The sequence below is a fragment of the Meleagris gallopavo genome, chromosome 6 (assembly GCF_905368555.1).
Source record: "Meleagris gallopavo chromosome 6, MGAL_WU_HG_1.1, whole genome shotgun sequence".
Classification (NCBI taxonomy): domain Eukaryota; kingdom Metazoa; phylum Chordata; class Aves; order Galliformes; family Phasianidae; genus Meleagris; species Meleagris gallopavo.
The window spans coordinates 41384621-41401591 of record NC_139409.1 but is presented as its reverse complement, the minus strand read 5'-3'; the positions used below and the strand labels follow the sequence as shown (position 1 = coordinate 41401591).

General features: G+C 38.2%; 1 protein-coding gene across 4 annotated transcripts in view; it reads left to right on the top strand.

The window, feature by feature from the left end:
* The window catches only part of CPNE4 (copine 4), a 262207-nt gene that overhangs the window by 162932 nt on the left and 82304 nt on the right, over positions 1-16971 (top strand). For all 4 annotated transcript variants that reach the window (XM_085226459.1, XM_085226458.1, XM_085226457.1 and 1 more), the window contains 3 exons: positions 2990-3064; positions 8470-8553; positions 9451-9540. In XM_085226459.1, coding sequence (XP_085082585.1) covers positions 2990-3064; positions 8470-8553; positions 9451-9540 — 249 coding nt within the window. The remainder of the gene's footprint in view (positions 1-2989; positions 3065-8469; positions 8554-9450; positions 9541-16971) is intronic.

Here is a 16971-nt window from a genome sequence, read left to right as displayed (position 1 = left end):
ATCCACCCTTGTAAACAGCCTGTCCCCCTCCTTTTTATATTCTCCCTTCAAGTACTGGAAGGCCGCAATGAGGTCTCCCTGGAGCCTTCTTTTCTCCAAGCTAAACAAGCCCAGTTCCCTCAACCTTTCCTCATAGGAGAGGGGCCCCAGCCTTCTGATCATCTTAGTGGTCCTCCTCTGGACCCGCTCCAAGAGCTCTGCACTTTTCTTCTGCTGGGGGCCCCAGCCCAGAACACAGTTGGCCTTCTGGGCTGCAAGCACACACTGCTGGCTCACGTCCAGCTTCTCATCCACCAGGACTCCCAAGTCCTTTTCCACAGGACTGCTCTCAAGGAGCTCTTCCCCCAGCCTGTATAAATACCTGGGATTATTCCAGCCCAAGTACAATGCCTATACTTATTCTGGGACTGCAAAGGAATCTCCCAGGATCCTGTCTGAACAGAGGTAGGAGCGAGTTTTGCTCTCTAAAAAAACTGATGTTTTTGCCTACTGAGATTATTGGGGCACACTTTACCTCATCCATCCCTGCGATCTATTAGATATCCTCCTGTTCCATGAGGGACACTAATAAGTTTAGTCTCTAGTTCAACTAAAATAACTAAACTTCCTAGTAGAATCTTCTGGCAAGAATTAGTGGTCTCTAAACAAGTGGTGTACAGGCTTGTTCAGAACGGTTCTGTGACTGACAGGATGGGGGGACCCACAGACCCACGCCACAGGAAAGGGAAGAGGAAAAGTGTAGGGAGATAAGCAATGATCTGAGGAGAAACAAACTAATTTACTAAATAAGATATCAGAATGCAGGATAACACACATTGTAATACAATGTAATACAATATAATTGGAATTAGAGATAAGAAATGAGTCTGAAGAACTGAAGACCTTACTCTAAGTAAGCTGAGGTGATCCGGCACCCGCAACAGAGATGAGCCAGATGGTCCAAATGGAAAAAGGGAGCTCTCATAGTCTGCAAACAGTTTTTATCTTTCCCTCTGAGTGGAAATGGTAACAGAACAGCAAGCAGTCCAAGCTACCTTGGCTTCTGGCCTTTGGTTCTAAAGAGCAGGCTGACTTTACTCCAGTGGGAGAAAACTGAACTCAGACAAAGATTGCTGTGAGAAGAACTTGCTGTCTGAGCAGAGTAAGTGGAAATTGATGAGTCAGAATTATTTCTAATCCTGAGGTACATGCCACCTGTTTGTCAAAGCCTAGTTTCCAAGCATGTGAATTTTGAGTTTTTCATGGAATTCTGAATTGCCTGCCTCAAGCCTGGTTTGCTAGAATTTTCTTAGACCATAGGCTGTATAATATCTCATCAGTTCATTTTTATTGTGTGGCATTTGGAAAAAAAGAGAACCTCTCTCAGTTTCTCCAGTTAGAAGTCTGTCAACCTTTACAGGAAAGGTTCACTATTTTTTGTTAAAAACACTTGCAAAACTGTGTGCAAGTCCCAGGGTGCTAGTAGTTTTTTGCTGTATAGTATTTTTTAAGCCACCAGACTAATGTGGAAGAGAAATGTTGTGTCAGATTCTGTGGGCCAAACTTTCAACAAGTTCAAATTTGCGTGGAACAGGTAAATTACTCATATGCACCAGTAGGATTTTACTTTAATGCAGTTAGGCATTTGTGTCCCTAAATGGCTACATGTGAATATTTGGTGTGAGGAAATGCCACCGTTCATTACTGTGAGCTGTCACAGCCAAAATACTCATGACTCGTGAAATTCTGCTTAATTTAATTCATTGCCACTTAACATAACATTCTAATTACTTCTTGGGGATGCTGAGAAGCAAATAGAATAAACTCTTAGGGAAAACACCTTTCCTTCCCACTTCCTGGAAATTAACCTCAGTACGGACACATCTGCTCTTTTCATGGTCTCTGTTCCCCTTGTTTTCAACACGTTAGCTCTGCTGCTTTGGTGAGGGAAAGTATGGTGCAGAAGGTAAGGATCAGAGCACAGAGATTTCTGTTTTGCCATTCGTTGCTTCTTACTGTGTTTAGCCCCCTGCTACCTCCTGCTTACTCATTTTCTCTACTCTGTCATGGGCTTACCCACAGGCTACAGTCCCACTGGGGGTGTCCCTGCTCCATTGTGGGCATACCTGTGGGCTACATGCCAGACATGTATTCTTAGGAAACATGGGGGTTTTTTTGTTTGTTTGTTTTTGATTTTGTTTTCTTTTTATAATGTGATATGCAGGGAGAACATGCAGGGCAAGGAAATAGCAAATTGAAAATAATGTGGTTTGCTTCAAAGAATGTTTTTTAGTGATATACCTCAGTTTTATTTAAGTTAATATCTTCTCTGCACTGAAGCATTTTAATGGGCTAGTCATGAGAAATGCTATAGTATTTTGTTTTTTTTTAACAACACTGAATAGCACAGTGATGGACATTATTATCAGTAGAGCTTATGTATCTGAAAGACCCACAGTATGTTAATTTAGTGTTACTCCCTTCTGACTCTACAATAAATGATTTTGCAAACATAGCTATTGAAGTAAAACTACACCAGGAGAACTCTCCTACTGTAAATGTGCCTTTCATTGTAATTTGTGGCAAGTGACTTCACTACTTTTTCCACTTATCTAGCTTTAGACACAAATAATCCAACTCACATATCGTTGTTCTTTTCTTCTCCTGGATAATGTGAAACTAAGTGGAATTCTCCACTGTCCCATCTAAGAAAAAGTACTTTATCAGATGAAAGGGATTACTGAGGGATGTGGAGGTCTGTTCATTGACAAATATTGATAAGACATTGTCATCTAATGAAAAATGATTCCGTTTTGGAATCTTAATGTGTTGCCCCCCATTAACTGAGTAAGGGGTTCACTGAGTGCTATTAGCCCTTTCTTATTGCAAAGAGAAACATATTAACTGTGCTTTAGTTTCATAATGGGGTCTATAGTCTTCACATTGGGAAATTATGTCTTTCTCCATTTTCATTGCACCATGCAAAACTCAAATGTAGCTCTCCATTTAGGTGATAGCTGAGGAATTGTCTGGCAATGACGACTACGTTGAACTTTCATTCAGTGCACGGAAATTGGATGACAAGGTAAGCTGCATGTTATTAACCTTACCGAAAGATGTAAAAGAGTGCCTGCAAATGTAATTTGATGAGATTTTCACCTACAGAAATTTTTTGCCTTATATTATTAAACACATCAGAGATTTCAGATCGATGTTCACAGTGAAGCTTTCCTTAAGTTGTGAAGTAATTAAAAAAAACCTCAAGGGAATCTAATTAAAACCAAGACAATTTAATTATGCTATAACCAAGACAGTTTAATTACTTAAAATGCCACAGATCAGGAGTGCTTAGAGAACTGAGCTTTCTATAAGTAGTCAAAAATGATACAGTTGAAGCAAGCGCTTTAAAATAAAGTTAAAAACATAGCTCACCTTCTTCAGTAAGAAAACTCTCCACTAACTAAGATATTACTCTTCATTATAAAAAATATCTTTTTGAAAATACGCCTCAAGCAGTACAGTCCAGGAAATCCAGGTGAGTGCTTGTAAGGCACAGTATTTGTAATTTAACTGTACTAGAAGGCACAATTATTTGAAGTAACCTGAAGAATATCTTTTTAATTAATAAGTGTCAAAAGACCATAACCCTCTTTCAGATAATAAGGCTTTATGTATAATTGAAGACCAGACAATTAGTGTTGTAGTGGATCACAGTATCCACTATTTTCTAATAGACCCCTCCTATGTATGAAGCTACTTGCAATTAGAAATATATGGTAGCCCGGTACAAAATTTTAACTCTTCTGATACTCTGAGCATGTAGTTGTAAAAATTTGATTTGTAGCTTAAGATCAAATCTATCAGAGTGCTTTTGGATACATATATCAGATTTGCAAACTGCAAAGAAAACTCAGGCAAGCAGAGAATGATTAATAGTACTGGAATTTATTTACAACAGGTAAATAACATTACTTTGCTCAGGATTCAATCTTTGCTCAGCAATCATAAATGATCAGAACCCTAATTTTTTTCTCTTTTGAAAGATGAATTACTTCTTCCTTCAGAGTTACTGAACTCTTGGTGTTTCTGAATCATATAATTTATTTAGGCAGAGATTTAACAACCTTGTCTAAAGATAGCCATCTTTAGGCCTGATTTCAAAAGCTGCACACAAGCTTTTGCTGTTCCATACAGTGTCACATCTACAAAAAGGAAAAGATGTGTACAACGTAATAAAATTTCATTTGCTCATTGCTTTTCCCCAGATGTAAAATGTAATATTATGATTTCTGTAGGCTATTGTTGATATTCACTAAAAGAACTTTGCCAGAGTGTGCTTCAAAACTACTCCACCGTTTTTTGGGCAATAGCTTTGGAGTATGGTTGAAATACTTACAGAGTTAAGTGAAGGAGGATCATTCAGAAATACTGCAAAGCATGATCACTTTTGCCATTCTAACATGTTTAGTCAAGGTGGGCTTTATCTACTAAAAAACAATCCTGTATCATCTGCATGACTCTTCATCTGTTATTTGAATCAAAACTCCTGTCTTCAGCTGATGAAAATGGCTGAAATCCTCTTACAGTTGAAATGAATCTTTCCGTTTGCTCCAGCTAGACATGTCTCTAAACCTGGCTGAAATTTAGCTGTCTTCATTTATAAGAAGAGGCTATGACTTTGGATATGGCCCTGAATGAATTTAGATGTCAGTAGATGCAAAGCACTGTTAGTAATCACTAAGATTTGAAATTCTTTAAGTTGCACAATTGCAAAGTTTGAAATTATTTAAATTGGTGAAAAAGCTTGCGTATTCCAAAGTCACATAAATGTCCAAGAAAGACATCAGAGAATGGACAAGAGCCCATCTGGTGAAATCCTAAGCAAGGCATTGCATGCCTGTCCCTACTCAGGGGAGTGAAGACCTGGGCAGGGAGCTCACAGTGCTGCACAGGATCACCTCTGTCACCTCAGGTTTTCCTGCACTGGTGTCTGTGGGATTGACACAAGACAATGTGAATCCTTTTCTTCACAAATGAGGAGTAAAGGAAAGCGTGGGAGAAGGCTCTGAATGTGCTTAAAGGGTAAAGAATTTCTTCCCATCTATTACTATTAGTGGTTTCTTGAAGGGACAAGAATATTTTTCTTCAATTCTTTAAAGGAAAACTCCTCAAAAGACAATCCAGATTGTGGTCCTCGAACAAATGAGGTGACCAACACAAAAATGTGACCAACACATTTTTGGCAGATTAAACAAAATTTGCTTGTATAATTTCACAGGCAGTATACATTTGTTTGTTTTTTACTCCCTCCATATAAAGCTGCAAGAGTTTTAGAGGCACCATAAAACAGATAAAGCCTCGATTTTCCTGAGGAGGTGGCTGAAACATTCAATGTAAAATTATAAAAAGTCACGGTAAGAAGGCTTCCTTTAGTTAACTGACTTTGCAGAGATAGAGGTTATAGTTTTATTGCAGTACTTGTTTGGAAGGTATAACTGTATTTTCATGCCCAGTCAGCTCAGGTGGCACGTCTTTGTTTTGAGAGATCCGCTGAGAACACTTCATAGAGGAACAATAACTTTTGAAAAGGTTCTATTGCATTAATAGCTGTGTCACAATTACCGTAACAAGCAGCTACATGTTTATGATAGCTGTAATAAATTAGGAGCAGTGAGGCAGTCAGACTGCTTTTGCTCTTCTAAGAGAGGCAGTTATCATGGCCTGAGATACTCCAGCAAATGTCTGCAAAGTAAAAGCTACTGCCACTTTTTATGTATTTCCTTGGTGCTGAAGCAGCAAAGAAATTCTTAAAAGCTGTGTCTTGATACTGATGCATTTTCAAAACTGATCAGTGTCTTCTGGATGTTTCAGTCCTTTTCTGGGAGATCTTAACCTGTAATCCTGGGCTTTAAGAAGTGTTTTGCTCTGAAAATGAGCGTATCAAAACATCATGCAAATAAGTGCTCAGAAAAAGAAGTAGGTACATTTTTGAAGTACAAGCCATGTATTGATGTTATGATTGTGTGCACATACTGAAGTGACAATGTGCATTTTACCACTACCACATGCATTATATTAATCATGTAAGCATTATTAAAATATCAAAACAACTTTCATTGCTGCTATTTTTCTTAAAAAAGATGCTCTTGTGAGATAAAGCAAAGCTGGTAGATTTAGCAGAACAACCAAAATTTATTGAAAATGCTAACTATGCTATAGCTGAATTAAAAAAAAGTCATAATTCAGCATATCAGTTTTGAGTCGTTACCAGGCATCTTTGATACTGAAAAAGTTTTGGTTTATACCTTGATTCTAGAAGGAAGTAAGCTTTGTTTTTTGCATTGAGCAGGGGTGACAGAAGCTATTGTCAGTAGTGATTTTTTTTCCTTTAGATGATATTGCCTTGTTTATTAAAAGCAGGTATTAAAAATTGCATTTCTTACGCTGATGTTTTCTGTGTCAGTTTTCATGATATTCAGCTGAGAATGAATATTTTGAGTTTTCTCACAAAACCCTTTCCTCTTCTGAAGATTCTGCACTGCAGGATTCGTTCTTTGGATATATCACTTTGAGTTGTTTTCTTTCAGATAACCTTTCTCTTCAAACTTGCATTTCATAAAGAATCTGCTAAACGCTAAGCTGTCACTCAGTCTTAAACAATACGCTTATGAATGCAAAGAAGCACCTCAGTCTTTTTTAATCCTATGCATTCTGCATTTTGGTGTCAATAGAATTAAACCAGCTGCCTCACTCTCTTCCGTGCAGTAGTAACCTGTCACAGTTTGATCACCAAAGCTCTTTAAAAAAACAAAAATTTTCAAGCATTGAAATCAGCCCACGTGCTAAATCTACATCAGAGCCTCAAGTCAAACTCTGGAAGCACTGAATTTGTGCAGGGTGTTGTGCTGGTTCTACACACTCTTACATGAAGTGCATTGCAACTATGTAATTGGAACAAATGGGCCAACATATGGCTTTGTTAGTTAGAGCTCCGTGCGATGAAATTTAACAAATACACACATAATTACTTTGCGGTAGTTTTTAAACACACAGTTGCCTTTTCTCTTGTAGAAAAAGAAAGCACTCACAGAACAATACTATGAGCACAACGACATTGATAAGTCTCATTTTGATGGCATGGAAAAGACTACAGGTTGCATGACTCTTGCCCAAGTCTTCACGATTCTTAGAGATTCATCTCCTTCCCCAGACATTGAAGTTCTGATTTCCCTTTTCAAAGCTCTGATTTCTTTCCTTGCTTTGCCCTTAGGAAATAGTAACAAAGTTCCAAAAACAAGTTTGACCAAAATGTTGTACCCAGAATTTGACTAACGTTTTATTCAAAGCTCCTCCCAGTGGCTATCTGTCTAGACAAAAATAAGTATGAAGGGCATTTTGTGAGGAGAAAATGGTAGAACAGTGCATATTACAAGCATTTTTGTATTTACACTTCTGTAGAAACCACAAAACTAGAATTCCTCACTTCCCCAGGTTGATGCTGAGATGTATTGTTTGGTATGTGGCATGCAGAGAATACTATCTGTATGCATAAACTTAATCTTGTGGCTCTTTTGAAGAAGAAAATGAAGGTGAGAGTCAAAACTGCAGAAAATGGAGTCCATTTGGGCCCATCTCTTTGAGCACGGCACAGTTAATGATATGAATTAGCTGGCTTTTTGCTCCAGCTGTGGAGATCAAATGCCCAGTGACACTTCTTCAACAGAGCCAGCTCGTGTAAAAAAAAAAAAAGGTATTGTTGAAACATAAGAGGCTATGGCCACATTGAGGGTATACCACAGAAGACCAATTAATTTAGGATTGTGTATGAATGTTTTGACTTACTAGATGATTGCAGAACGAAACAGGTGCACAATGGTACAATGAAAGTGTGAGCCCAAATGCCTATCACAGATTTATTTGATAGAGGTACAAATAATTTTTTTTTTTTTTTGCATTTCCCTGTTCTTTCTCCTTTTTCGTGGTTTAAGTTTTCACATTCTGAAGGGGACTTAACTTTTCTAACCTTCTCTAATCCATTTTGCCAATACTTGTGTTAACTGGTAGCAGCATGACGTCCAGCCCCATTAACTTCATTCAGAGAGGGTGGGAAAGTAGCATTACATTCAGTGCCACTATAGAGTATGCTACACAGGACACTGCATGGTAAGTCAAAAGACCAAACAGGTTTGGAAGTAGAAAGAAACATGCTAGATCAGTGAAGGAGATAAAGCTCAGCAATCTGGAGTGGGGGTAAGAAGGCAAAAAAACCTGTGAAGTGTGATTTTACCCTTGTGCCTGCCAAGATTGAGTAACTGAGTGCCATGGAAGTCCTTGTGGAGTGAAATATTGCTGAGGGACACTGGGAGATTTCACTAAAATCACACTGTTGCTGTTTTTTCATTAGCAGTCAGGAAAGCACAGGTGCAGTATGCCTGAAAGTCTAAAAGAAAAAGAATTCTCAAGAGTAACTTGTCCTATGTTTTATTTTAGGATTTTTTCAGCAAATCTGATCCCTTTCTGGAGATTTTCCGGATGAATGATGATGCAACCCAACAACTTGTTCACAGGACTGAGGTAAGGAATAGGGCTGTGTTTCCTTTCCAAGGACATAGATAGGCTATCATGTAGTACAGTTTATGCTTCTGCTATTAAATATATAATATATATATATATATATTCCAAGCACCTATGTTTAAAAACACTTCTATCTCTTGCGCAATTATTGACTAATGGGCATTGACTTCCTCACATGAGAGTAAGAGAAGATAGTACTGAAGCCAAAGATTAATTGAACTGGCAGATACTCTGTGTATAAGTCAGTATTTATAAAGATTGTATTTAGCCCAAACCATGCTACAGACCGAATCAGAATTTCCTATTGATAGTATGTTTCATCAACTCCACCTCTCCTAGCTTGCTATGTTTGAAAGATTTGTAATCTGATTTCTTTATATTTGTTTCTTGTGCCTCAGTGCTTTTATTGCTTCCAGGACAATGACTGGCACTGTCTTAAAAAGAGCTGTGGCAGGTATTTGGGGTTATGAGTCCTGCTTATTACGGATTTCATAAAGTCTTCTACCAAGGAAGATGATGTATTCATAAGTTGATACTGCCTATCCTGATTGCCCAGGCCTGCATCTCTTCCATACCTTCCAGTTCAGGGATGTATCTCACAACCTTTCTTCTGTGAGTTGCACCCCTACATGATATGGCAGTGCTGGGGCAATCTCTGTAGTGTGTGAGGCCCGTTTCTCAGTTGTGCTCCTTTTTGGGGCTTTCCGGAACAGATCTGTTGGAAACTGCAGGTTGCTCCAGGGCAAATATCCCGTGTATGTTCTTCTGCTAACCTCCAGCTGTTCTCTACTTGCTTGTCTTTATGGTGAACACACTGTTTTGAAAATTGTGGCTGCTAGCATTCTGTTCAGAAATGTGCAAATGTTAAGGGTTCTCTTTATTTCTTTTCACTTTCAGGTTGTGATGAATAACTTAAATCCAGCCTGGAAGACCTTTAAAGTGTCTGTAAATTCTCTGTGCAGCGGAGACCAGGATCGTAGGCTAAAGGTAAGAAACAGTTCCTACTTTCTGAATTGTTTTACTCATAGAAAACAGGACTTTGTCTGCCTTTTTCAATTGAAAATTGCTATTCTGCTCTGCCCTCTGGCAATCAAGATGATCACACGGCTGTTTTATGATTAACACAATCAAATTAAGGATGCAGAGAACTGATAATCCTCTGTAATCAGCAGATTATGCTCTACTGTTCTTAGAGTACCTTAGAGAAATAATGGGATTGTTTTTGCCAATCAGTTGGATAATTTGAACCCAGCACCATTTAACTGGTGAACATATGCTCAAGAGAAATTTCAGCCCTGACACCATTTTATTTACTCTTCCCTTGCTTTTCTGGTTGGAGACACTCTGTAAATGAAACGCTTATTAATGAACTCAGTTAACATATGTGAAAAATGGGATGGCCACAGAAAGGCATATGCCATAGTAATGACAGTGCTACCAGAAACACTGAGAGTTGAGCACTCAGAGCTCTATATAGAAAAAAATCTTCTTGCGGATAATTTAGATTAAATCATGTGTGAATAATTTTTTTCTATTCTTCTAACCAGGTTTAAGGCAAATACTAAACTCTAAAAATTAAAAAATGTTTGCAAATGTAACAAGGGGAACTGTCCCCAGTATTTGTTTAGCCTCTTGGACCTGGTGGGAGAACACCAGACACAAAAATACCATTTTTGTTATTCATACTGAGGTTTCTAACAAAACTGATCCTTCTTTCTGCAGACCTTCTTACATTCTACAATTGTATAAACGTTCAGAATGATGCTGTCATTTTTCACTTATTACATACCATAGGATGTGCTGTGCTGATAGGAAAAAAAAATAATAAAATGCGTGGTCTCCTCATGTTGCAGTGCATTCCATGAATGCATGGAAAAGATAAAAAGTAGTCCTATGAGTGCCTAAACTTATATTGGCTATGCTGATTGTGATTTATGACTTCACAAAATCAGTATTGTTGTTGTGGAACAATATTGATACAAACACAATGCTTGTATGTATACATTTGTATAGCAGGGGATGCACAAGGAAGACACAGAAATGAATAGTATTTTTATGTATTTTTTTGTGTCCTTTGTGACAGTTGTCAGCAAAGAACATGAGTCCCAGGACAAAAGAGGCACCAAAAGTGTGAGGAAGTCTGAGGGAAGAATAGGAGATGTAACAAGGAAAAATAAAAGGTAGAGTTGTTGGAGTGTGGGACTCTTAGGAGGCCAGAGCAAGGTGTTTGTGATGGGTGCATCTGAGATGCTGGAAGTACCTCAGGTGGTACAGGGAAGCATATGCAGCAGATCTTTCCATCACTCTCTTAGTTGGTAAATGGTCAAACCATTTGTATTTGGCATGCTCAGCAGGATTGGAACAGAGCTGCAGAAGATGAGATGGAGGCTGTTCTTTTCCTCACATCTCAGTCTCTTTTATAAACTGCAAGCAAAATTAACAGTATTGGCTAAAGAGGATTTCTAACACAAACGAAGAAGTGTGTAGGAGTTATTTATTGTAGCATCTGTAGAATGACAGTAATGTGAGATGTCAGGATAATGACTTTGTCTTGGGAGGCTGCAATTTTCTAAATTAATGGAATAGAATAAATATCTACAAGCTACTGCCTGAGGCGCAGAAAACAAGCAAATTGTTCTGTGTTGTATAATCAATATAGTTCTCGGGGATGCGGGTGTGGGAAGCAGCTATCCTCTAGATGTAGTAACGTGACTGATATGAGGGATTTAAAGGAGAATCAAGGACTGTGAGCACCACTGGCGTCTTTGAGGACTAGGTTGTTACTTCCTGACATAAGGGAAGTGCTGGAGAAAGCAGCATGGCTGCTTGTTTGGACACTGAGTTCCCTTCATAGCTTTGGTAGGGATGGGAGCTGAGCTACTGCTTTTGAACAGAATGAACTCTGAAAGACTTGGAAAGGCTGAGCAACTCTTTGATCTACTAGAGAAGGGCAAGCCACTGATGGAAGCAGCTTATGCATAAAGTATCCTAAATTGGAACAAGTAACATCCATTAGTAGTGTGACTGTAAAGGTTTGGAATGGGAGATAGACCCTATTTCCGTCATTCAAAGAAGCTTGTGTATATGTGGCCTTTAAATCACTTAGATGAGAAATTCTAGAAGGAGATGCAAATGAAATGTGATGCCTAGAATGTCATGGCAATAATAAGTCCATAAGGATAGAGAGATGTGATTTAAAGGTAGAAATGTGCTTTAATATCTTTGAGATTGAGGTGAAAGGTAATATAAGGGATAAGATTTCAGCTTGGACAGGAAAGATGGGTCTGGAAATAAAGGGGGAGATCTTTGAGCCATGAGTAGAGAGACAGCAGTTGAATTCGTTTGCAGGTGATACTGTCAAAAGATAGGGTGAAGAGAAATGAGAATAGTCCTTTATGACTGCCAGTAAAGAAGACAGGGGAAAGTGAATGAAGGGAATGGATAAGGTGAAAATGAAACCAAGTTGGATCTTACAAATTTATTGACAGTTTTCAAAATAGTCTGATTCTGCAGGATGTATGTTGGGGTTTTCTTTTGTTAGTTGGTGTTTTCATTTGAGTATGTAAGTGTTTACAGGCCGTGATTTAGATGTCTGGATGTTTGCCTAAGGCTACAGCTCACATTTTCACAGGAAAGTTAAAACTAGTAGGCTTTGCACCAGATTCTGCTATGCAGAAATACTTTACAATTAATTGTGGCTGTAAGATAATAATCAAGCTGGAAGCTTATTTCAAATTCAGGCCATTATACCTTGTGGTGGGCATAAGATAAGGCTGCTATGGTAGAGCAGGCTCCAAAATAACTTGGGTTTGACAGATAGCATATAGTATTTGTCAGATGGCAATTTTGTCTGCTTTCTATGCAGACCATAACTTAGGAATTTGATGGTAGCAAGGACAAAAAAATGTAAATAATGAGAATCGGAGAGGAGAAATGTCTGTGATGAGTTTTGTGCTGTCTGAATGTTTGTTTTTTGATTTACACTGACAGAGCATTACAATCTTTGCACTACCGTATTTGTGAAGATTTGACTTTAGATGTTTTGTTTCACTGCATAAAGTATATAGCATATGTTACTTGTAAATGTTACAAGAATTCCCTCTGCCATAATTAACATTTGTGTATTCCAGCTGCTGTGCTGAGCTTCGGCTTCTAGCAAGGATTGCCTGCTCATGGTGAGCAGTAATTGCATGAGGCTGGATAATCATGAACCCATACCTGCAATTTCCTTCTGGTATACTCTGGAAGGCATAATCTAAGTTAAGGCTTTAGGAGGCAACAGAAACTCTTGAAGGGAAATAGCCGTTTGCGGGAATTCTGCAAACAGAAGTAGCCTTCTCAATAACAGATGGATTACACCGCCCGCTGCCCTTGACTCTCCAGTGTCCAACATGCATGCCCCTCTAGGCTGTCTGCAGCTCTGAAACTTTGCCCTTTCATTTCTGCTACTGAAATTGCATGGATACTGAGCTTAGTGGTTGGATTCACGTCGTAAGGAGTTTGGATTAACACTGCAAAAATACACTATAACAAGTCAGTTTAACTTACAGAAGTTTGCCCTTTGTTAGAGTTGTGCCCAAAGCAGCCTTTATACTGTCTGGGCATCTGAAACTTCCGTATTTAAAATGTCTGTTTAGAAAGATAAGATGTGCAAGGTCACAAAAATCAAAGCAGCTGATAATTAAGGTCTCTGTCAAAAGTCTTTTGCCATCATCTTCTGCAGAGTCTGTTAATTTGGATTCCTTATGGGCAGTATAAAAAAAAAAAAAGGAAAAAGTAATTTTGCTTTATTTAGCTGTAATGAAGAGAGCAGTTATTTTTTTATTCCCCTCAGGATGCCTTCTAAAACTTTATTGCAATTATTGCTGCTCTAGGTTTTATTATGAAAAAGCTATATTAGATTTATGAACCTACTGAGCTTTTCTTCCCAGACATTGAAACCTTCCGAGAAGTCCAGTCACACTTCAGTGCCAATCATAACTTCCTTTAATGCTAACAGTGCAGACAATTCATGTATGCACTGAAGTAAAAAAAAAAAAAAAAAAAACCAACAATAATAATAAAAAACTTTGATCCAAAAGTAGTGCATTGCCTTTCTAATATGTTAAGAGATTTAATTCACATTGATAATTACTGACAAATCAGAATGAGGGTTATAATCCTTCTGGGAGCAATTTTTATCCTATTCTGTGATGCTGAGGGACTCTAACCTGTGGAATCTGGCATTCTGATTTGGTTTCAGCATGTGAGATATGTGGCTATCAAAGATTTATTTGAAATCCAGGATTGCATTTTGAATATAACCTGATAGAGATCATCTACAGTCATCCATTCTAATGTTCCTCTTGTTCTAGTGGAGTCCTGGTGATATTATCTGAAAAATAATCACTTTTTTTGTAGGTATTATACATTTTAATACTCGGGGAATGAACACCTGACAAGATGCTGTTGGGCCACAGACCATGCTGTGCAAATGGCATAGAGTAAGAATATTTTCTTTCAGAGAACCTCACTGAAAGACATTCTGCTCATTAAAAAAATAAATTAGGATAAGAGACACAGAGCAGGAAGAAAATGATTGCTAAAGGTAAAGTAATAAACGAAACTACGAAGGAAGAGAAGCACATGCCATAGTTCTATGGAAAATCCTATCCATCTTCCATCCATATTGGGAAACTTTTCAGAAGAAGAGCATTAGTTACATATTTTTCTACCTTTCAAAAATACGTATACTGTAACTCCATTGTTGTTAATTTTTTAATTGTTTTATCCCTCCCTAGCCTAGATTACAGGCTATGGTCCTGATCTTACTGACATGTATGCATGTGATTAGTGGGACCCATACTGCTGTTACCTGGGCTGTCTCTTACATCACGTCATAAGGCCTCCATGTATAGGAATGGTTCCCTGCAGCACGAAGCCCAGGGATGTTACTTTATGGGAAGATTTGGTGCTCTTGAATAACAACGGAAAGGTTGCCCAATTCATACAATTCTAGCGAGGTTAAAGCTTGGTTCAGCCTTTCCTTCTGTATTCCCTCTTATCTCATCTTGACTTCCTTTGGCTCTGTCTGTGGGATATGATGGAGGAGGTACATGTTAGCACACAGATTGTTTGGTTTTCTGCTGAAGGGTCTATCTGCAGGTGCTTTCTTCTACTGTGAGATGCATTCAGGTGTTGAAAGCTCATGTGATAGATTTTCAATTCATTTAATTACTAAGACCTTTATAAATAACAATATACTGGCCTTTCTGATGCGAGTTATAGAATGTGATCCTTACTTATAATATTCATAGAAGAATCTTCACAGTCTGAAATGATTTTGATATTACACTGGATGGAAATAGGCAATGACTTAATTTTAATTTTAACCTCTTCCCTGGTCTGTTATGGGTGGAAGATTGGGTGTTTCTCAAATAGTTCTAATCACATTTCTTTCTGATTTAAGCGTGGAATCTTTCATGCTAGCTGGTGGGTCATTAGAGAAAAAAGTTTATTAAAGGCCTGTGAGTGCATTGACTACTTTATTCCGAGTTAAGGAAAAGCAAATAGCAGTGGTTATTTTAATATTCTCTGAGTTATTACTGCAGTGTTCTCTAGATCAATAAGCTCTGGGTGACCTTTAAGGCTTGACTACAGCTGTGCTTATATGGGTATATTATAAACTGTAATCCTTCACTAAGCCCTCAGTATCTGTGAAAGCCAGTGGTGGAAGTAACTGAGCAGAACCTGTGCAGAAGGCCAAATAAAGCTTAAGAGACGAGCGTTAAATAACATGTTCAAACAAATCCATTAGTGCTTTTATTCTTTCACAGTTTAGCTGTCAAAAAATGTTTGACACGCTAATGTAGAAAGATAGTTTATGGTCAACAGCAATGATTTGTGCAGGATTTTGTAAAGCTCGTGGCACAAAGGACAATTCAAGCACTATCAAATGATGATTAGAAAAGCATGAACTGAAGGATTTCACACTGCTCTGTAAAAGAATACTTGTTTATTTTCGCTGTTTTCTTTTTGATTTTAATTCCATGTAGAAAGCAACTGGCATTAAGAACCAATTACAGCTTATTTTAGGCTTGCTGTTTATTTACTTGATTAGGTGATTTCAGTCATACCTGATTAACTACTCATTCTACATTTTCCCCTTCAGTTTACTCATAAATTTAATGCTAGTGGAGCCAATCATTCCCTCCTTGCTTACCGTAGTGTCACTGAAGAGACATTTGCATATGAAGTCTTTCTTGTGGAAATTATTAAACAACAAAAAAGGGGGACTCAATCTTTATGTGTCTTTAACATGGATCTAAAGATGTCTTTAAAATATTTTTTCAATAAGTCACTTTTTTTCTTTACATTCCGGCATTCTCCTGGAATCTTTAGAATAATTGCCTCACCCTTGGAGGGTGGAGATATCTCCATAATAATCTGCGTAGTGTTTCCTAGTGCTTTTAAGGATGTTATCGTCTTGTGAATGTCCACGTGAGAACTATAAAACTGACTGTGCAGCTGATAATTTTAGATAATAAACATTTCCTCTTGGTGGTCAAAACAAACGCACAGGAACTTAGGCTTAATATTGGGACGTGGTATATATTTAATACAGGTTCATATAAAGTAATGGGCATCTGGTAGAAGCGAATGGAAGTGTGTATGGGGCTGCTGAATCACAGCCTGAACCTCTGATTGATCACCTGAGGCGAGCACTGAGTCAGCCACAGGAGCACAGGTGAAGGCAATTCTCCTGTGCTGCAGAAAGGGGTGGATCCTGGCTGCACCTCTCCTAGACCCATTTAAGAGCTGACTGCCAGTGGGGAAGGATCTCTCTGGAGATCTGCTCCACTGGCGTCTATTACACAAGCCCAGGATAGGATGGGTGTCCTTTCTTCCTAATCTAGTATAATAATTACATCAGCTAAACTCCTGGGTATACTATACCATCTGTATGTTCATTGATTGTACAGAAGTGCATGCACATACTGCTTAACTAAGGAGTTCTAAAACAGTCTTCTGAGAGGATGATGCATTATTTTGAAGGTTTATGTAAAATGAAAATAAATGACACACTGTAAAAGATGGCCTCTATAACACTGCCACTAGACATACTTTTTCAGTAAATCACTCATTGGAATACTACAGTTCTTCAATGTTTCTCTTGCTTTCTCTCATTTCCTGGTTCTCCCTATGTGCCTGTGGTTGCAGAACCACTGCACTGATCATTAAAAACTCAAAGTGTTTGGTGATTTTGGGGACTTTCCTGCAACTGCTCACTGTTTTCTCAGTTTAGGTTAATTAGTGCTTCCTAAATTCATTAATTGCACCAGTGTTTGGAACATTGATTTATCTATCTGAGCACACTGAGGACTGACCCAGTCAATCTTCGTAAAGTTTTAATAGGTGAGGTACAAAGTTTAAGGTCAT